This window comes from Talpa occidentalis, unplaced genomic scaffold (assembly GCF_014898055.3).
Source record: "Talpa occidentalis isolate TD23 unplaced genomic scaffold, MPIMG_talOcc4v2.1 talOcc4.10, whole genome shotgun sequence".
Taxonomy (NCBI): domain Eukaryota; kingdom Metazoa; phylum Chordata; class Mammalia; order Eulipotyphla; family Talpidae; genus Talpa; species Talpa occidentalis.
The window spans coordinates 40,632,736-40,654,074 of NW_023600993.1; the positions used below are offsets into that span (position 1 = coordinate 40,632,736).

The following is a 21,339-nucleotide window of genomic DNA, read 5'->3' on the forward strand; positions in this document are numbered from 1 at the left end:
GGCTGGCCAGGGAGCAACCCACATGGTACGTGTATTTCAGTGGATCTGCCTGTTCTGCTCCCTGCTCTCTCTGGTGAGTCTTTTCACGCCCCGCACTTCTGGTCTACACCCCAGTTCTTGTATGCATAAATAAATAAATCTTTTTTTAAAAAGTAAGTTTTGGCTTGAAACAAATGTTTGGGAAGCTAAATGAATTAGTTATATACAATATCATAAACTATGGGCAAGTTAACATTGTCTTAAGTAAACTCTGTAGTTTATGAGATATATTGATTCGAAGGAAAAATTATATTAGTGGGTTAGCTAAGTTATGTCCTATAAATAAATCAAAAACAATGTCTTAATAATAGAAGAGAATTATTTCATGTAAAAACAGGTGAATAATTTAGTCCTAGAGTCATTAGATGAAACCAAATAAAGCAGGAGTCTATGCATGGTGGGTGAACCATGGTGGACCAGAAATGGGATGAGGGCAGCCCCAAAGGAGCATCACGTGGGTATCAGAGCCTGTACAAGGTGAGGAAGACATCTACAAGGGGCAGAGGTGGGAGAGTGTCAGAGTAAAAGAGAGGTAAAGAGGATGTTTAGTTGGTGGGGCAACCTGGAACAGAATATAGGAGCAAAAGTGGGGTGACCATGCATCATGAGGAGAGCTTTTGCACCCAGGGGGAGCATGGTGCAGAATTTCAGAACTCAAGGAGTAAGAGGAGTATCCATGAAGAAGGGGAACCTGGTGCAGGATATTAGACCCCCGAGTGGAATGAAGAGGACATTCATGTAGAGAGAGATTGAGTGTAGGTTGTCAGAACCCAAGCAGTAAAAAAAAGGATATTTATGCATGGGGAAGCACTAGTGCATGCAGTAAGAAAAGCTTCATCCTATAGGGGACCTTTGGATGAGGTGTCAAACTCAAGTGAAGGAGGAGGGTTTCTTTGTGAGGGGATGGTGGCAGTGAAGTTTGGTTACATCAGGGGATAGATCATACAAGTAAATACATTGAAAATCATGGATATCAGGTTTCTCATTGTCAGCGGGGATTACAACTATGGAAAGGAAACACAAACTCTATGGTATTAAATTGCAATTGGAAGTATTTATGAAAACTCATAGATTTCAATAAATGTATAAGAATAAATATAGATGTAAATGTGTATATGCATTATGTGCATGCACATGCTTCCTAACTCTTTCATTGAGAGCACCTAGGGACAGAGACACCCCCACAACAATGAACACATACCTGAGTTCAGATCTTGGCCTCCAAACACCATTGTCCATTAAAAAGAACTAGGGCTTCTTAAAGAAATGACTGACTCTAAGGCTGAGCAAGAAAAAGAACATGTTCTGGGACATCTTGGTGTGCCAGAAAGTAGGACATGTTCAAAAGTGATGTGTCAAAATGACACAGAAGTCTACTTCAGGGACTGTCCCTTTAACCAGATGAGGGGAAATTTCAACATCACAATAAATAATTAGGTTATATAACTCATTAAATAAAATAAGAAGTCATGAGTGCCTACTGATGTAAATAAGGTTTTTTTTTTAAATAGAGGCATGTTTTATTTATTTATTTATTTATTTATTTATTTGTTTGTTTATACATGCACTGGGTACAGTCAGAAGCGCGGGAGGGTGAGAGAATTCACCAGAGGCAGAGCGGGGAGCAGAGCAGGCAGAAGGACCGAAGTACACTGCTGAGGGGAGCAGCGGGCGGCAGGAGAGGTCTGCGCGCCATGTGGAACCCTCCTCTGGTGGCCGGGGAGCAGCCGGAGATTGAACCTGCGTTGCAGAGGCCGCGGGCAGCTCCGCAACCCAGCGCTCAACCGCTGCGCCACCGGGGAGGCCCGTAAATAAGGTTTTTGAAAAACAGAATATTTAGATTTAAATTACCTTCTCTATAAAATACTCCATTACAAAGGGGAACAAAATAACATTGTGGAGAAACCTAGTAGAACTCAATCAAGTGTTCAAAGTTAAATATCGCCAGTAATGGGACAAATTAAAGTCATGTGCTACCGATAGGAAATAATGAGAACACAACTCCACATCTATAACATGCTGCCAAAGTTGTTTAACCTGAATCAAATCATGAGAAAACTTCCAAAAAGCCTTAAATGAAGTAACTTGTAACTTGTCTAGCTTATGAAAGTCAAGAAAATATGACCTATCGCTGACCGGATGAGACTAAAGAGATACACACAAGCAATATGTGATTTTGAACTGTGTTTTGCTTTAGAGGATTTTATTTGGAACAATTGATGACACTTGAATAGGATTTAATGATTATATGGTAATGAAATATCAGTGTTAATTTCCTGACCTTGATGGCTTTATTGTGATATGTAGGAGAATGTCCTTGTTTACAAAAAAAAAAAACCAACAACAACAACACTGAAGTATTCAGCCATATTAGAGCATCATACCAGCAACTACTATTAAATGGTTAGAGAAAGAAACATTTTTTATAATGTACTTATAGGAGAGATTAAGTACATAGGTACTTAGTAATAGGTACATAGGTACTTAAGTACATAGGTACTTAAGAAGAGGTTATAGGTCCTGGGAAGGAATAAGACCTCTGGCCACTCAAAATATTCCAGAGCTCCTTTCTACTCTTTTCTGCCTGTTTCCCATACAATAGCCATATTGATAGGGACCCAGATACCCTGAGAATTCTTAGGTAGTACCTATAAGAAAGGACCCAATGGTAATTATGGTGGCTGCCTGATTTCTTTATTATAACCTTTTAGAAATACATATGTATATTTTGAGATAATTGCACTAATATTTGAGTTTTTGAATTTATGAAATAGTTGTTATTTCCAGGTATTTTCTAGTAGTAAAACAAACTTGCTTTTTAGTTACATATTTGAGGTGTGTAACAATGTTGTTTTGTATTCTGAAGTCATACCTTTATTCTATTCTAAAGTCATACCTCTAAAGGCTTTGCAACTATTTTCAGTATCTTAGCTTTTAAATTATTGCTGCTAGATTGCATTAATATTTACCATCTCATTTTGGAAACTTTGTTTCAATTCTGGTGTGATTCAGTTTGCTAAATACTTGTGCATTTCTTATATGGTTAGAAATACAATTACCAAATGATAAACTCTCCCTCTATGGTCCCTTCTTAGTTAATGATGTCATCACCCATCTGGTTGCCTAGGAACATGGGAATCACATTAACATCCTCCCTGTTCCTTCAACACACACACACACACACACACACACACACACACCCCTCCCCGCCCCAACCCTGGTTGTCCTTAAGTTTCTTTTCTCTGATATTTTTTTCCTCCTCTGATCTTGTCTGGAAACATCTCTGCCTCAAAAAAACCTTCATAATAAAATTAATAATGGTAATAATAAATGGTAACAAACAGCTTTTAAAATGTTGATAATGTTTCAGGCACTATTCTCAGGGCTTTGCAAGTACTATCTCATTTACTGCTCAATTAGAAAACGTGACTATTTCCAGGCCTCCCCTGGTGGCGCAGCAGTTGAGCGTTGGGCTGAGAGGCTGCCCACAGGATCTGCAGCGCCTGTTCATTCCTCAGCTGCCGGCGAGGGTCCCACAAAAAAAAAGAAAAAGAAAAAAAGAAGATGTAACTATTCCCATTTTATTCTAGAGGACGGATGCTGAGGCATAGAGAACTAATTTACATGTCTAAGGTCACATAGCTAAAAAAAGTTGAAACTAGAATTTGGACCCAGGCAGTCTATCTCAGAGTTAACTTACACAAACACATTGGGTCCATTTCTGCTCCCTAACTTTTTGTGTATACATGTTTGATATTTTCTTATTTTGTAATTTTATATTTATTAATTGGTATTCCTAGAAGGCTAAGATAATTTTATTGTTTACAAAAATAGAGAGCATAACAAATCCACATTATTATATTTCTATTCATTAAGGTAATAAATTGACATTAGAGATAATAAATCCCATCACTCCAGTTCTACACCTAGCATAGTTTTGCAGCATTTGCTTCAATTATTTCTTTGTTTTCTTGAAGTACTTTGTTTTATTTTTATTGAGGTAACATTGACTTACATTATTGTTATATACCTCCCCTTCTGAAGTATTTTAGGGCCAAACCCAGACATCAAGAAATTTCACCTATAAATACTTAAGTAGAATCTCTTTTTAAAGGACTTTTAAAAATTATATTCAGGGGTCCTCCCTGGTGGCGCAGGCAGTTGAGCGCAGCTCTATGAAGCTGTCTGCAGCCTCTGCAGTACCAATTCAATCCCCGGCAGCCTCGGAGCAACCCACATGGCGAGCAGACCTCTCCTATCTCACCCGCTGCTCCCCTCAGCAGTGTATTTCGTCAGTCTGCCTGTTCTGTTCCCTGCTCTGTCTCTGGTGGATCCTCTCACCCTCCCGTGCATCTGGCCTGTTCCCCGGCTCTTATATAAATAAAAAATAAAAAAAAAATTTTTAAATTATAATCATACTACCACACCTAACAAAATTAATATTAATTACTATTTTCTTGATCATAAGTTTCTTGAGGGCAGAAATCATTTAACCTCCTTGATACCCAATGCACCTGCTGGAGTTTAGCAAATATTTGTTGTGATTTAAGAGTTCATTTTATTTTATTTTTTTTAAAGATTTATTTATTTTTGCATGCAAAAGCTGGGGTACAGGGCAGATATGTGGGGGGGGGGTGAGAGGATTCACCAGAGACAGTGGGGAACAGAACAGGCAGGCTGACTGAAATTGTAACAGGGTGGTCCCAGGAAAGGGGGAGGTTCCCTGCCCCACCCAAGGGAGGGTGGAGCTGAGCAGGAAGAGGAGAAGCTGCAGAAGAGACTGAGGAAGGAAGCAGGATGGAGCCAGGAGACCTGGAAGAGGCGCATGGAGCCTAGAGACACGTGAAGAAACTGCGCTTGTCTTTTGGTCGTGGACTAGGTGACACAGATGTGGGTGAGACCCATGGGGAGGTGACAATGGCAGCTTTTATCTTGATGTTGATTTTGCTCTTTTCCTTCCAGGCTTGTCTGGTTGTTTGTGACCCTTTTCTGTGGGTCCCCACTGGAAGATGCTTTAGACTTGTGGTAGGCTTTGGGGCCTTGCTCTGGGCCAATCCCATATGGATGGACTTTTACCCACAAGGGGACGGGTAACTTTGGGTGCTTCATTTAGAAACTAGACTCTTTGCCTTACCTGTATTGTTTCCTAGTTTTATTAAAAATCTTTCCCATTAGTCTCATGTGTTTTGTGTTGATGCGGCGGATGGCAGAACCCATTTAGAATAGGCAGGTTTGCGGGGTTTGGGCTGCCCCTCTCCCTGCTCTATAACAGATTCACTGCTGAGGGGAACAGTGGGCGAGACAGGAGAGGTCCGCCTCGCCATGTGGGTTGCTCCCTGGCCAGCCGGGGATCGAACTCGAGCTGCAGAGGCTGCGGATTGTTTCATAGTGCGGTGTGCTTAACCCCTTGCACCACCAGGGAGGCCACTTTAAATTGATTTAACATTCATTCCCCAGAAACAATGTTATTAATAACAATCAAATTCTTCAGTGAATTAACAGTGCCCATTTAATCTACAGTGATTAGATTAAATGCACTGAAGTATAAGTCTGAGCCCCTCAGAGTTCTAAATCCTAAACTGTTTTATCTTTATTTTAAAGATTTATTTATTTATGCATACAAGAGCTGGGGATCAGCGGGCAAGGCAGGAGATGTTTGCTGCACCATATGGGGGTTAGCTCCCTGGTGGAGGATTGAACTTGTGCTTCGGTGGCTGCCTATAGCTTCATAGTGCTGAGACTCAACCCCTTGTACTACCAGGGAGGCCCCCCTGTTTTATCTTTAAATATTGAATCTGGAGAAAACCTGAATCTGATTTAGCTAGCCTGAGTTTTCTTGTTCCCACTACCAATCTTGTTTAAATTTCAGCAATGCATTTGAAGTAGGTTTTATCCAGAATCTAGTTGTTTAATAGAAAAGTTTTTCAGGAAGCATACCCCAGCATATTGCTAGACCAGAAATGTCCCATTCACTCTTTAATTTACTTTGTCTTACTTTTTTTTTTTCTATTCCTCCAGTTTGCCAAAGTTGCCAGTAACCTCCTTGTTAACAAAGCTGAATACATTCTGTCTTTGTCTTATTCAGCCTCTCGGTGCCATGGACACAGCTGACCATTCATTTATTCTCTCATCTTGTATGAGCCAAGCAATGTTTTAAATACTAGGGAATGGAAAAAAACATGTAAAAATCCTATAGACAGGAAATACAACAAACAATAAATGTAACAAGCACATGTTAAATAATATGGCAAGAAATAATAAACACAACAGAACAACATTTGGAGCAGGGCAAGAAGCATCAGGATTCCTGGGAGAGAGGTTGCAATATTAAAAGGGATGAAAAGGGTAAGTCTCAAGATGATATATGAGGAAATACTCAAAGGACTTAAAAGAATGAGTCATGAGGATATGTGGGGGAGGAACATTTTCAGATGGTGAAAGCAGTCAGTATGAAGGCTTGAGGTAGGATTATGCCTGGTGTTTTCAGGAAGAAGAAAAATTCAATATGGCTGAAACAGTTTAAGTATGAAAAAGAATAATAGAATATGTGATCAGAGAACGAAGGGGAGCTGGCAGATCACGTAGTACCCTATGGGCCACTGTAAAGACTGACTTTTACTAAGATAAGAAGCTATTTTTGAAGAGTATTAGGACATAGAATGATCTGTGTTTTTATTTTTTAAAAGATTTGTTTATTGAGCCTCCCCGGTGGCGCAGTGGTTGGGCGCTGGGTTGCGAGGCTGCCCACAGCCTCTGCAGCGCTGGTTCGATCCCCGGCTGCTCCCCGGCCACTGGAGGAGGGTCCCACATGGCGCACAGACCTCTCCTGCCACCCGCTGCTCCCCTCAGCAGTGCACTTCGGTCCTTCTGCCTGTTCTGCTCCCTGCTCTGGCTCTGGTGAATTCTCTCACCCTTCCGCACTTCTGGCTGTACCCAGTGCTTGTATAAATAAATAAATAAATCTTTAAAAAAAAAAAAAAAAAAAAAGAAAAGAAAAAGCTGAAGGGGGTAGCAGAATCCTATACTACCAAACACAACCAACATAAAGCAAACCAAAATTTTCTAAATAAAAATAAAAAAGATTTGTTTATTTAAGCTTACAAGAGCTAGGGTGTATGCCAGAGGTTGGAGTTTTAGGGGGTGAGAGGAATCAACAGAAACAGAGCGGGAGGCAGAACAGGCAGACTGACAGAAATACGCTGCTGAGGGGAGCAGCAGGCAAGACAGAAGTCTGCTGAGCCATGTGGATTAGCTCTCTGGCCAGATCCAACTCATGCTGCAGTGGCTGCTGATAGCTTCATAGTGCAGGATTTACCCCTCGCACAACCAAGGAGGCCCTAGTCTATGTTTTTAAATGATCTTGCTTTGTTGATAGAAATACATAGGATGTCGGCCTCCCCTGGTGGCGCAGCGGTTGAGCGCTGGGCTGCAAGTCTGCCCGGGTTAGTTCCCTGGCCGCAGGCGAGGGTCCCACCAAAAAAAAAAAAAAAAAAAAGAAAAGAAAAGAAAAAAAGAAATACATAGGATGTCAAGGATGGAAGCAGGAAGACCACTTAAGAGGCTATTGTAGCCATCCATCACCTTGATTTTTTTTCCTCTCTTGGGTCTATTAACAGATGTCCAGAGTTTTCTCCTGCTTAACTACTCCTCCAGCTTCTCTTCTCCAACTTTCAAATGTTGGAATCCCAGAATTGGTCCTGAGATCCTTCTTTTATCTAGGCCCATTAATTGGATGATCTCATGCAAACTTAGGACTTTTAGTAGTTTTAATAAACATAGAGTTCCAGCCCTGAGCTCATATTCATTAATCCAATAGCCTACTTGCTATCCAAACAGGAGCATTTCATTTCTCCCCAACCCTTTCCTCCCCATATCCCAGGTTTCCATACCCCAGCAAATGGCACTGCATTTGCTAAACCAAAGAACAGTTATCCCTAATGCCTTCTTTTTACTCACTTCTTTGTTAATCCATCTGAAGAAGTATTCTTCTACCCCTGAGTTATTAAATTATTTCTTCCAAAATGCTATGTATTAAATAACTTCAAAAATCTCTGTAACTTATACAATGAGTTATTTTTCCCAGTCACTAAACAGCTTTGGTGAACATATTGAGGTACTGGAAAGATGATGTGCCCGGAGAGGACATGAAAGCTCTGTGCCCCTTCCCTCATATCCTGTATATTTCTTCCATTTGCATGTGCCTGATTTGTATTATTTATAATTAACTAGTAAATGTAAGCAAAGTGCCTTCCTGAGTTCTGTGTTATTCTAACAAAGAATTTAACATGAGGAGGGGGTTGTAGGGACCATGGATTTATAAATAAAAGTATATGTGGCAACCTGGGACTTGTGACTGGCATCTAAATTGGGGGCAGTCATGTGAGATTAAGCCCTTAACCTGTGGGTTCTGTGCTAAGACCAGCAGTGTCAGAATCAAACTGAATGGAAGGATAGCTAACTGGTATCTTAGAGAACTAGAGAATTGCTTGGTATAGAAAGTACATACTTGTTCAATGTCAGAAGCGTGAGTAAAACAACTCATACTATCATATCAGTCCCAGTTTAAAACACTACCCTGGCTTCCTTTTACAAGAGATGGATAATGCCATCCGTTATCCTTCCCTACCTAGCTCTCCCAAAAAACACATCTGGTACCACTCACTTTCCTTTGGCTACTTCCTTTTTCTTCCCAAATATTCCAGTGCTTTTCCACTGTAAGACCTTTGTACATGCTATTCCCCTTGACTGGAATGCTTTTTTTCTCAAGATTTTGGTGTAGTGGCTCTTTCTCATTCTCAGTTTCAGCTAAAGTGTTACCTCCTTAGAAAGGCTTCCCCCAACCACTACACTTAAAGACCAATTCCTCCTGTTAGCAGTCACCCCTCCCCCATTATGATTCTTTACTATCACTTTGTTTATTCTTTTCAGTGAATCACTCTCTGAAATTACCTTGCTCTTATTTTATTCATCACTGATCTCTAGCACGTCGAGGGGTATGTGGCACATATTAATTTAGTAGCTTCTAAAATTCCATTGAGGGCCTCCCTGGTGGTGCAAGGGGTTAAACACCGCACTATGAAACAATCTTCAGCCTCTGCAGCACAAGTTCGATCCCCGGCCGGCCAGAGAGCAACCCACATGGCACAGCACACCTCTCCTGATTCGCCCGCTGCTCCCCTCAGCAGTGTATTTCAGTCAGTCTGCCTGTTCTGTTCCCCACTCTGTCTCTCGTGAATCCTCTCAACCCCTGCATCTTTGGCCTGTACCCCAGCTCTTGTATGCATAAAAAATAAATCTTAAAAAAAATATATAAAATTTCATTGAGTGAATATATGCATTTTTTTTGTTGCTGATATGTTTATTGTGTCTCTCATCATAATCTTTTATTTTTTTATATAATAAATTTTATTTTTATATTCCCCATACAATTGCAACCCCCTTATTTTGACCCCAATCCCTCCCCTCCCACCCCTTACCCCCCATAGAGTGTCTCTGGTTCATAGTTTTTTGTTGATTTTGATTTTCACTTTCTTATAGTTATTCATTTTCCTGGTCCCTTATTTAAGTTTTCTAGATTCCTGCTATGAATGAGACCATCCGGTATTTTTCTTTTTCTTTCTGGCTTATTTCTCTGAGCATGATCCCTTCCAGCGCCATCCATATTGCTGCAAATTGCATGTGTTTATCTTTTTTGAATGCTGAGTAATATTCCATGGTAGAATATATGCATTTTTATTTATTAGAATTAATTTTTTATTGAGGCAATTTTGGTTTATAGCACCACATGTTTTAGGGGTACAGGTTCACACTTCTTCAGATGTATGTTACTATATACCATGCCCACCTCCAAAGTACAAATAATCCTCCACCTTAGTTCATCAGTTCCCTTCCCTGTTAGCACTCCACCCACACCTTTTCCCTCTGGTAGCCTCAATTCTGTAGTCAAAATTTCAGATTTTGCTTTTGTCTGTTCCTTTGTATTGTTTCTTTATACTCCACATATGAATGAAATCATCTGCCATTCTTCTTTCTCTTGATTTATTTTAGTTAGCATAACCCCCTCCCATTCCATCCAAATTGTTGAAAAAGTTGGGCCTTCCTGGTGGCCTACGGGTTAAGTCTCAGCAGTTATCACTGCTACAACGTGAGTTTGATCCTCAGCCAGGGAGCTAACCCACATGGCACTGCAGACCTCTCCTGTCTCGCCCCCTGCTCCCCTGAGCAGTGTATTTCAGTAAATCTGTCTCTTCTGCTCTCCATTCTGTCTATAATAAATCCTCTTACCCCACCCTGCACCTCTGGCCTACACCCCAGTTCTTCTACACAAAAATAAATAAGATCTTCAAAGAAATTGTTGTAAATGTCAAAATCTCATCTTTTTTAAAAATAGGTGAGTAATATTCTACTGTATATCTAAACCACTCATCTGTTACTGGGCATTTAGATTGTTTCTATAACTTGGCTGTTGGTAAATAGTGCTGCAGTGAATATAGGAATGCATACATCCCTTTAAATGAAGGTTGTGGTATTCTTTGGGAAAATACCTAGGAGTGGAATGGTTGTGTCATAGGGCAGATCTATTGTTAATATTTTGAGAAATCTCCACACTGTTTTCCATAGGGGCTGGACTAGTCTACATTCCCACCAACAGTGTACATGGGTTCCTTTTTCTCTAGGCCCTCACCCAAGCATGTTAATATGGGCCATTCTCACAGATCTGAAGTAATATCTCATTATGGTTTTGATTTGCATTTTGATGAGACACATTTTCATGTGTCTATTGGCTATCTGTATGTCTTTTTTGGAAAGTGACTGTTTAGGTCTTCAAACCATTTTGATTAGATTATTGTTTACTTGTTGAATTGTATGAGTTCTTTGTAGAGTTTGTAACATTTCCCCATTGTTAGAGAAATTCTTTCCTACTTTTATTTTCATCTACTTATCCATAGATATAACATGGTGTTATATAAATTCAAATGAAGTCAAGTCAAACTGAATAAAGCTATCAATATGTCTTTGTTAGGGCCTCCCCGGTGGCGCAGCAGGTTGAGCGCCGCCCTAAGAAGCTGTCTGCAGCCTCCCCTCTGAAGCTGTCTGCAGCCTCCGCAGCACGAGTTCAATTCCCAGCCAGAAAGGGAGAAACCCACATGGCACAGCAGACCTCTCCTGCCTCGCCTGCTGCTCCCCTCAGCAGTGTTATTTCAGTTGTCTGCCTGTTCTGCTCCCCACTCTGTCTGGTGAAATCTCTCACCCTCCCACGCCTCTGACTGTACTCCAGTTCTTGCATAAAAATCTTAAAAAAAGAAAAAAATTTTTTAAAGTCTTTGTTAGGGTCAAAAAAAAAAGTAGACAAAGCTTGCAGGCAAACTATAGATCTGAGGCATACAGCAGGGGAGGGGGATGGAGATGAATCAAAATAGGGGAGGGAAGAGCACAAGGAACTATGGTGACTGTTCACAGGTGATGTGTTGTGGAGGACTTATGGGAGCTACACCTGAATGGAGAATTAAATATTGTACAAAAATGAACAACAATGTAAGAAAATAAAAATGTCAGCCTCTGCGGAGTCGGTTAGATCCCCGGCTGCTCCCGGGCCGCCGGAGGGGGGTCCCGCATGGCGCGTGGACCTCCCCTGCTGCCCTCTGCTCCCCTCAGTGGTGTGCTTCGGTCCTTCTGCCTGCTCTGCTCCCTGCTCTGGCTCTGGTGAGTTCTCATACCCTCCCGCCCTTCTGGCTGTACCCAGTGCTTGTAAAAATAAATAAATAAATATTTTTTAAAAAATGTTAAATAAATAAAATTGGATCATCATGTCATCAAAAAATAAAAAGTCCTTGTTAATAAAGAAGAAATTGGGGACTGGCATTGTTTCAGTGTAAGTTACAGCATTCTTACAAGTTGTGCTTCTGATGCACTAATCTGTAGGAATGAGAGATCTACGTGAGACTCCTTCTACCCCCCAGTACTGATGAGCCTGCTTACCTGGTTTGCCTGTTTACTTATTCCATTCTTCTCTTTCACTAACGTACGGGATAACTTACTTACAATTTTTGTTCACTGCCTATCTCCCCACCCCACACCACTGTGAACTTTGGGAAGACAAGGATACTATTCAGGTTTTTCTGGTACTGAATAGGTGCTCTACCAATTGTGAAGTGAATCAATGAAAAATTGAATAAATATCTCAAAGAGAGAAAGAAATCTCGGAAGATCCTAAAGAGTAAGGTCACTCTCACCTTTGCACTGTCTATATTCCAAGACATAATGGGGGCATAACTTGCATGAAGTGTAAATGTTTACTAGTTTATTTATTCTAAGAATGGTTTTACTTATATATCTGTAAACTTTTTGTGTGCATGTTGTTGTGAATCCTTTTTCATGCTAGAGCTTTCACAGGAGGAATTCAGCTTAACATTTGTGTCACCATGATCGGACCATCTCTGCTGAAGGTGAGCTCCATCCTGTGAAGACTGTTTCCTCTCTCATTGGAGACTACTTTTCCTCTTCCCCTGAGAAACACCCACTAGTTGTTTAAATGCTGGATAAACATTTAAACATTTAAATTTATCATCAAAGAGGTACTGGAAGAGGAGCAGCAGAGTACAAGAACTAAAAGTATCACCCCTCTTTGGGGCAGTGGACACTTTAAAAGATTCCCCATTAACATCTTTATTACTCTTTTAATGTCAGGTTTTCTCAGTTCTATAACATTTAAATATTCTGTGCTGGATTACTTATCCTTTTGAGCGCCCTATCACAGGTGTTTATTGTATTGTAAAAAATACAATAAATGATGTTCTTTTCTTTACTGTGCTGGGGAGAGAAAAATATTCCCTTGAGTTTGAACAGTCATGCTTTTAAATTACTTGGAAGTGATTGCATATGAATCTTCATATTAGCTTGTATGTTTCTCATTTAAAAGAAAACATAAAAGAAGGAAATTAGCTCATTAATTATTTAAAATACTTGGTGCAACTATTCCTTATAAATTAATCCAGGCACTTGGAAGACAATTACACTCAGTGTTAATATCATTGCCAACCTTTTCCAGTATGCTGCACTCCAAATACTATTGTGTTTTCATTGACAACATTCACTATTACATATGCATATGAAAACAGGCATTTTCATCAGAATTACAGTAATAGCATTAAGAGATTATTATTTTTTCCAATTTCCTTGGAAGAAAATTCACTTAAATTAGATTATTTATTACTTGACTGCTTTCCTATCTTGCTTGTGTGTTTTCGTAACTGGAGTCCATGAAAGTATAAACTTCAGAATAAAAAGCTTGATTTTATACATTAATGATTTCAAATAAAAGAGGAGTGCTAGTTTGTGCATCACTTCTTTCGAGAAAGTTAAGTCTGTGTTCTGCTTAGGAGAGATAACACTTTTTGTCCCTGTAGGTGGCCCCCCTGGTGTAGCCATTAGTTGCTAATTACTTGCAAACAAATAAACAATTAACTCCTCTGGCTGCTGGCTGGGCCAGTGTTCATTGACATGCTAAAACTTTCTAAGACAGGATTTTAATTAGTGACGTTCTTAAATCCAACCCCCTTGTCAGCTGAGCCATAAGGTGAACTGCTGGAAGATCCCAGCCTTGTACACGTGGGGCAGTGCTAGCTAAGAGACACGGAGAGGCCAGAGCTGTCGCTCCATCCAGCCCATGCAAGGATGTCTCCCAGTCTTCAGGAAGGTGCTCGACTTGGCGAAGGCAAACCTTCACCCTGCTCCTTTTCAATTGAGAGCATCTTAGGACTGGATCAGAAGAAAGACTGTGTTCCATCAATGAAACCCCACAGACCCTGGACAGACACCTGTGGCTCATCAGGTATGCCACAATTTAATTTTTTAAACTTTGTTATTTCATTCTCAGTCTTTGGGTTTTATTTCTGCATAAAGTCAGAGAGAAACCATAATAAGGATATCAATAATGATATTCAGAGACCAGAATCTTTTCTGTAACGAAGGGTTTGACTTATGAGAGGTTCATTTTTTTGTGAAACTGGAAGAATCCCACTTAGAAAATTTAAGACAGCTTCCTGAAATTACTTCCTATAGAACTCTTTGGAATATAAAAGTGGACACCTAAGATAGGGTGTATTTTTCTGTTTTTAGGGAACGATGTTAACCTATGTCTACATGTCCTGGGCCTTCCTAATGGAATCTCATTCCCTAGTACTGTGGATCACTCAGTGCCAGAAGAAAGAGTTTTGAAATATGAAAATTGCTTTTCAGTCTCAGAAAGACTGTCTTTGAAAAGAGAGTTGAGTTGGTATAGAGGCCGAAGACCAAGAACTGCCTTTACTCAAAACCAGGTGGGAAGTTTTTTCAACCAATAATGATAATACAAAGGCTTTAACCCTGTTGAAGAAAGTTCATTTGCTTTAGGATCTCAGTTTAGAAGCCTTATTCAAGACACAATAGCCTATCATTTTTCAAACAGTTTCTGGATAGTCATTTAAAAAAAGACATACAGATGAATTGTTCAAGACTTAAATACAATAATTTTGTTGTACAAATTAAAATCCGTTTTATGATGATGAACCAAATATTAACATTTTAAAGAATGATTTCCTTATTCTTAGATTGAGGTGTTGGAAAATGTCTTTAGAGTAAACTGTTATCCTGGCATTGATATCAGAGAAGACTTAGCTCAAAAATTGAATCTAGAAGAGGACAGAATCCAGGTAATTTTCAAATTTAGTTGTTAATCATGATGATTGAAATGTTAAGAATATTGAAATGTTTCTGAGACCTGTTTTATTTTTCCTTAATTTTAGATCTGGTTCCAAAATCGACGTGCAAAACTGAAAAGGTCCCATAGAGAATCACAATTTCTAATGGCCAAAAATAATTTCAACACAAATCTCCTGGAATAGATAAAAACTAAACATGTGAAATTATCTTCCAGATGCAGTACATGAAGAACATGTGTTAAAATGTGATGTTTTCTTTTCTACATTTTAATTTGAGTATTGCCCTTTTTTTTCCTGAAAATATATTGTAAATAATTACTAGTATAATATGGCACCCATTATATTTGCGCACTTTTAGTTACGGTAAAGACTTTTCATATATATTTTAATAAACATTTTCAGAAATGACAACTATTTTTAAGTCAACAATTTAATCTAATAAATTAGTTTGCAAAATAAGTAAACTCACGGCTAAGTGACTCCACAATCAAGATTCCATTTACAAATATTTCAAGTAAAATAAACTGAGGAATGGCACAAAGTTTAGTTGAGTTGGGAGTTAGTTGTTGCAGTTAGTTTCCTTCAAGTGCATTTTGAAACATTATCCTTAAATATGCTATAGAATGTGATTTATTCATTTATTCATGGATCTGTAGTTTCTTTTTATTTTTGGCATAAGACAATAGAATTTCTTACTATGGATCAAAACAAATACTTATTGCATGCCGGCTTCAAATAGCTTTTTTCTTTAAAGCAAAGTTATTGTGCCAAAGTAGAGATATGAAAGTACCAGTTATTCCTATTCATACCATTGGTATTACATTGCACAAAAGAAGTGGCAGATAAATGCAAATTTTAATATATTTTTCCTAGTTCATTTAATGTACTAGGAAAATGCTTCATTATCATCTGGCTTATATCTGTATCTAGTTTAATGGTTCCTAATCAACTGCATATCATATTATAAGTAATGCGTAGAAAGAAAAAGTAGGACAACTGACCTGCCTTTTGGTATGTGTTCAGTCATAGTTACTAGAAAAAAATCAGGGTACTTTCTAAGTGATAAAGACTGCATTTTCTTTACATTTCCCATTTTCTCATTATATCTGTCAGTTAAAGATGGGAATAGGATTAGTACCACAAGAATGGAATCCTCTCCACTGGAAATTTGGGTATTTGTCTTCTCGTTAATTAAGGGAAGACCACGAAAGTGGGCATTCTTTTTGAAATTTTAACTTGAGGACTCTCTGACTTTGTCCCCTGGAAGCCATATTTCAGTTTCTCTCTTTTGAATTGAATTCTCCCTTGTTCCCCTTCTTTCATTCTCTGTCCTTTTCTCTACCAGTGATGACCAGAGTAAAAGGTTCTCACTGAATTATTAAATCTATACCTACCATCTATTTTTTCTTCTTTTTCTTTTTTTGTTGCAGGAGGAAGACTAGAGGTAGTGTGCATACTATTTCTGAGGAAAAGTAGCATCGTTCAGGTTTAGAGCTTTTTAAAATAATTTACTGAAAGCACATTTTGAGTAAAGAGTGGTGCCCCAACAACTGGCCAGGCACAAGTTGTGCTTATTCTGTTCTGTTCCATTATTGCTGAGATGGAGGGGAAAGAAGCGTAGAGGGAGCCTGGCAGTAACAGGAAGACCAGAGAGATTAAATGATTCCAAGAGAGTCTTTACAGTCAGACTGCATCACTTTTTCCATATAAAGAGCTGCTTCTATTGGCATAAAATATCAAGCACTATATATGAATTGTATTTGTTGATACTTATCCACCACAAGCTTTTGCTCTTCATTAGATTCCTGTGAAATTTAGTTGGAGGACTTGAAGTCAGCAGGAATTGATTGGAAGGCAAAGTATCACATCTTTGTGCTTTTCAGATAGCCTTTTATTTTAATCCCAAAGGTACTGTTGAAAATTCAAACAGTAAAAATAGAGTCAAATTTCCCTCAAATCTCATCCTTAAGAAATAATTACCATTAAACATTTTATAGATGTTTTTGTGCATAGAAGTGTTTTTCTGATCTCTTGCCATGTCAGACATATAGCTCTGTCTAGTTCAAGGTAAACTTCAAGGTCTGTATATAACAAACTATTCCACAATATTGCTTCTTAAGCATTTTTGAAGTAGTGCTTGTCACAGATTGAAATTTCCAAAGAAAAATCATCTAGAGTTTATCTAAAATTAATTTAACCTCCAAATTTCTGAATAGATTGAGGATTTTATATAAAACTATAGATGCTAGGAAAAAGTAAAACATCAACAACATGTAATACATTATTATTTTTAAATTTTAATTTATTTTTAATATAAAACCAATCACACCTATATTACAGTCACAATGTAATTAATTCATGTGGTCCTAAAATTTTATTTTGTCTATAATTGAAATAAATGATGTTTATAACTGGATTACATGTTTATATCTGAAATCATTAATATAGAAATGATACATTTGTAACTGAGCTGTAACAATTAGAAGTCAGAAAAAATGTAATACTAGAATTGTAATATTAATACAATAACCATGAATTATTGCACAGCCTTTTATATTTTCAGATACTAATGACAGACTATCAGATCTATTATAATTTTGTAAGGTGAATCCTTAATGTATAAGAATATTCAAAATCAAGATACTATGAAGATCATTAGTATATTTCCCCTAAAATAATTTTAAAAACCTAGACGATAAAAAACTAATTTTGTTAAAGGAAATAATGAGTCAGCAACTTTTTTTTAAATTATAATTGCTAGTATTTTAGAAAGAACATAATGATATTCAGAGGGAAAAACTGGATACTAGGTTTGAGGAAAAATTAAGCAAGATGAAAATGTAAATGAAAACCCAAGATAGAATTATCTTTCCCTGAAAACACACAGGCTCTAATCCACAGCTTATCTCTGCTCCTGGTTAATTCCAAGCCTTTGTCTCCATTAATGCCCAGGACAAGGTGAACGTAGTAACAAATCAAACTAATGCAGTCAGGCTAATACCTGGAGCGTCTCTATTATCTGACAACTCCCTAAATGAGGTTATTTGGTCTCCTGTAATGGCATTTGTCTTTTGTGAAGCCAGCTAGACAAAGCCCATCACTAAAGAGTGCTGGTGGAAACAATGGCTGTGTGTGCTGGTGGTCAACTTTAGAGTTAATCAGTGTTAATAGCCGCTTTCTTTCACCTCCTGCATCTTATCACACATCACACGAATAGCATAAATCCCCATTACTGAGCCCAACACACAGCATCAACCTGGGGATTATGTCAACTTCTAAGGGCAGGAAGCTATGCTAGTCCATTTATTTGATGTGGAACTCAAATCAAAGTATGACAAATGCTGACTTGTCTCCATTTCACAGAGTACCATTGGACTAAAAACACTGCCAAGCACCTTTGGCTAAATTTAATGTTCATTTTGACTCTCCTGTCAAAACCTAGATACTAAGTTTGAGGAAAAATTAAGCAAGATGAAAATGTAAATGAAGACCCAAGATAGAATTATCTTCCCCTCAAAACACACAGGCTCTAATCCTGTATCCTGCTAGGTTATCACTCCACAGCAGCCTAGCAGCTCTTGGTGGCCCCTACCACTCCTCCTTCCTCCTCTCCTCACCCATGCCCATTTTCTTCTCTGTTTTCTTCTTATTCCTACCCTATTCCTTTTCCCCTGATGCTTTGGTAAGCTTATTGGCATTAACAGGCATTATTGAGTCCCACAAATGAAACTCCAGGCTAAAAGGTTTGTTGTTTACTTTCTACCTAGTAGAGCATTACCAGCATTTTAAGATCTTCTTGTCTGTTCTCTTCCTCCAGATCTCTGAGGATGGACTAATGAATCATCTCCTTGATTTAGTATTTTATGACATGGTGATTTTTTTTTTAAAGATTTATATATTTATGCATACAATAACTGGAGTACAGACCAGAGGTGTGGGGAGGGGTGAGAGGATTCACCAGAAACAGAGTGGGGAACAGAACAGGCAGACTGACTGAAGTACACTGCTGAGGGGAGCAGCGGGCAAGACAGGAGAGGCCTGCTGTGCCATGTGGGTAGCTCCCTGACTGGGGATCGAACTCGTGCTGTAGTGGCTGTGGGTAATGTCTTAACCCCTTGTGCACCAGGGAGTATGTATATTTGAAGTTACCAATAGCCTGGGTGAGGGTGGGGGCCTTGGGATGAAAAGCCAGGGGAGATTACAGAGAGACAGTCCGAAGGGAAATTTGACAGGTTTTTTAAATGAAGTGTGAAAAGGAGAACACAGTGAATTAAAAGTGGTACAAGCCTTGGGACATTTTAAAATTTCTAAAGATGCAAGAAGTGGATCATGTTTAACCCAGCAACTTATTCACTCAGGTAGTTGACTTTACTTACCTGCTTTTGCTTCTGATGCTGTCATGAGAAATTTTCTTTCTTAGCAATTTTTCATTTATTGATTTCTCATTGTTTTAATTTGAAGTTTAACTTTTGGTATATTAATTGATAACTTGTATTTTCTTATCTGGCCAATCCTACTTCGTCTGTTCTTTCTTAGCAGTCTGTGGTAGGTTGAATACTTTTTGCAATTCTTTGTGTCCTGAATATTTTAAAATTATATATATGTCCATTAGCATGTACCATCCATTACAGAGGGCAGAAAATATTGATGTTAGGTTTGGTCATGAGATTTTCTTTAGCCAACGCAATGTGGTCAGAAATGATGCTGCACCACTTCCAGGGCAGAGCCTCCAGAGTCACTGTGTCTTCCCCTTGCCTGCTTGTACTTCTGCTGTAGCCAAGAGGAAAAGGTATCCTGAATAACTGCTGTTCTTTTACACTGGACTCCAAATTGAAAAACATGAAACAGACTTGAATCCAAATTGCAGTCTAGAGCTAAGTCCAGCTAAGCCTGCCTATATTCTTTCAATCCCCAGCCTCTAAGTGAGTTTCCAACCACTACATTTGTGGGGAGGGCTTAGGGAGCAGGTAAGACATCCTATGTTTGGTGGCTTACGTAATCAAACTCTCTTAAAAATTACAAGAATTCCTTAGAAATAATATATTATCTAAATATAAGTGATACTTTAGCTAAACAAAATTAATACCCTTGTCTATATAAATATAAGACTTTAAATTAAGTTTTTAACAACAATCACTAGGTTAAAGTTCTTTTGCCATCAGCAATTTGTAGAAGAAATCCAGTTGTATTCATTCGTTTAGAGATGCTAGTATTCCACATACAATAATTTTTATTTACACAAATCACACTAGTAGACTTAAAATATAGAATGTTGCATAAAAGAATCAGGCCTCCCCGGTGGCACAGAGGGTTGAGCGCCGTGCTATGAGGGTGTCTGCAGCCTCTGCAGCTCAGGTTCAATTCCCAGCCGGACAGGGAGAAACCCACATGGCACAGCAGACCTCTCCTGTCTCGCCTGATGCTCCTCTCAGCAGTGTCTTTGGTCCATCTGCCTGTTCTGCTCCCTGCTCTGTCTCTGGTGAATTCTCTCACCCCTCCATGCCTCTGACCTGTACCCCAGTTCTTGTATAAAATAAATAAATCTTAAAAAAAAAAAAGAATCAAGTTACAAAATATGTATTTTATGATATCATTTATGTAAGTGATGATGGATGTTTTTTCATGTACCTGGGGACATTTGCATGTGTTCTTTGGAGAAATGCCATTTAACTCTTCTATGCATTTTTATTTTTAGTTTTTTAAAGATTTGTTTATTGGGCCTCCCTGGTGGTGCAGGCAGTTGAGCGCAGCGCCGTAAAGCTGTCTGCAGCCTCTGTAGTGCTGGTTCGATCCCTGCTGGCCTCGGAGCAACCCACATGGCGAGCAGACCTCTCCTATCTCACCCACTGCTCCCCTCAGCAGTGTATTTTGTCAGTCTGCCTGTTCTGTTGCCCGCTCTGTCTCTGGTGAATCCTCTTACCCTCCTGCACATCTGGCCTGTACCCCGGTTCTTGTATAAATAAAATAAATCTTAAAAAATATGAAAAAAAAAAAGATTGATTTATTTATGCATACAAGACCTGGGGTGCAGGCCAGGTGTGGGGGTGAGAGAATTCACCAGAGACAGTAGGGAGCAGAACAGGCAGATCTACTGAAATACACTGCTGAAGGAGAAGCTGGCTAGATAGGAGAGGTCTGCTGCACAAAATGGGTTAGCTCCCTGGCCAGCAGTGGGTGGCCACCAACAGCCTGATGGCACTGTTTTTTAAAACCTGCACCACCAGGGAGGCCCTTTGTTTTTATTTTTTTAAGATATATTTATTTCGGGACTCCCTGGTGGCGCATGGAGTTAAGTCTCAGCACTATCAAGCTATCGACAGCCACTGCAACATGAGTTTGATCCCTGGCCAGGGAGCTAGCCCAGATGGCACAGCAGACCTCTCCTGTCTAGCCCACTGCTCTCCTCAGCAGTGTATTTCAGTCAATATGACTGTTCTGTTCCCCACTCTGTCTCTGGTGAATCTCTCACCCCCCCTACAACCTCTGGCCTACACCCCAGCACTTGTAAAATAAATAAATAAATCTTTTTAAAAATTTATTTATTTATTCAGGCAGATCTGCTGTTCCATGTGGGTCAGCACCCTGGCTGGGGATTGAACTT

At 39.1% G+C, this 21,339-nt stretch overlaps 3 protein-coding genes across 5 annotated transcripts in view; 2 read left to right on the forward strand and 1 right to left on the reverse strand.

The window, feature by feature from the left end:
- The window catches only part of APPL1 (adaptor protein, phosphotyrosine interacting with PH domain and leucine zipper 1), a 51,516-nt gene that overhangs the window by 25,217 nt on the left and 4,960 nt on the right, over positions 1 to 21,339 (forward strand). The window lies entirely within an intron of this gene.
- Positions 1 to 21,339, reverse strand: part of ASB14 (ankyrin repeat and SOCS box containing 14) — a 65,210-nt gene that overhangs the window by 21,673 nt on the left and 22,198 nt on the right. The gene's annotated exons all lie outside the window — the stretch shown is intronic.
- LOC119230356 (homeobox expressed in ES cells 1) lies at positions 6,307 to 15,101 on the forward strand. 3 transcript variants are annotated; one of them, XM_054694838.1, is made up of 6 exons: positions 6,307 to 6,384; positions 12,422 to 12,485; positions 13,604 to 13,870; positions 14,158 to 14,357; positions 14,628 to 14,729; positions 14,823 to 15,101. In XM_054694838.1, exons 3-6 carry the CDS (start codon positions 13,714 to 13,716, stop codon positions 14,919 to 14,921), a joined length of 558 nt encoding a protein of 185 aa, XP_054550813.1. In that variant the 5' UTR covers positions 6,307 to 6,384; positions 12,422 to 12,485; positions 13,604 to 13,713; the 3' UTR covers positions 14,922 to 15,101. The 3 variants fall into 3 exon arrangements, with proteins under 3 accessions (XP_054550813.1, XP_037347297.1, XP_054550821.1); XM_037491400.2 differs by lacking the exon at positions 6,307 to 6,384 and having other exon boundaries at positions 12,349 to 12,485; XM_054694846.1 differs by lacking the exons at positions 6,307 to 6,384; positions 12,422 to 12,485 and having other exon boundaries at positions 13,237 to 13,870.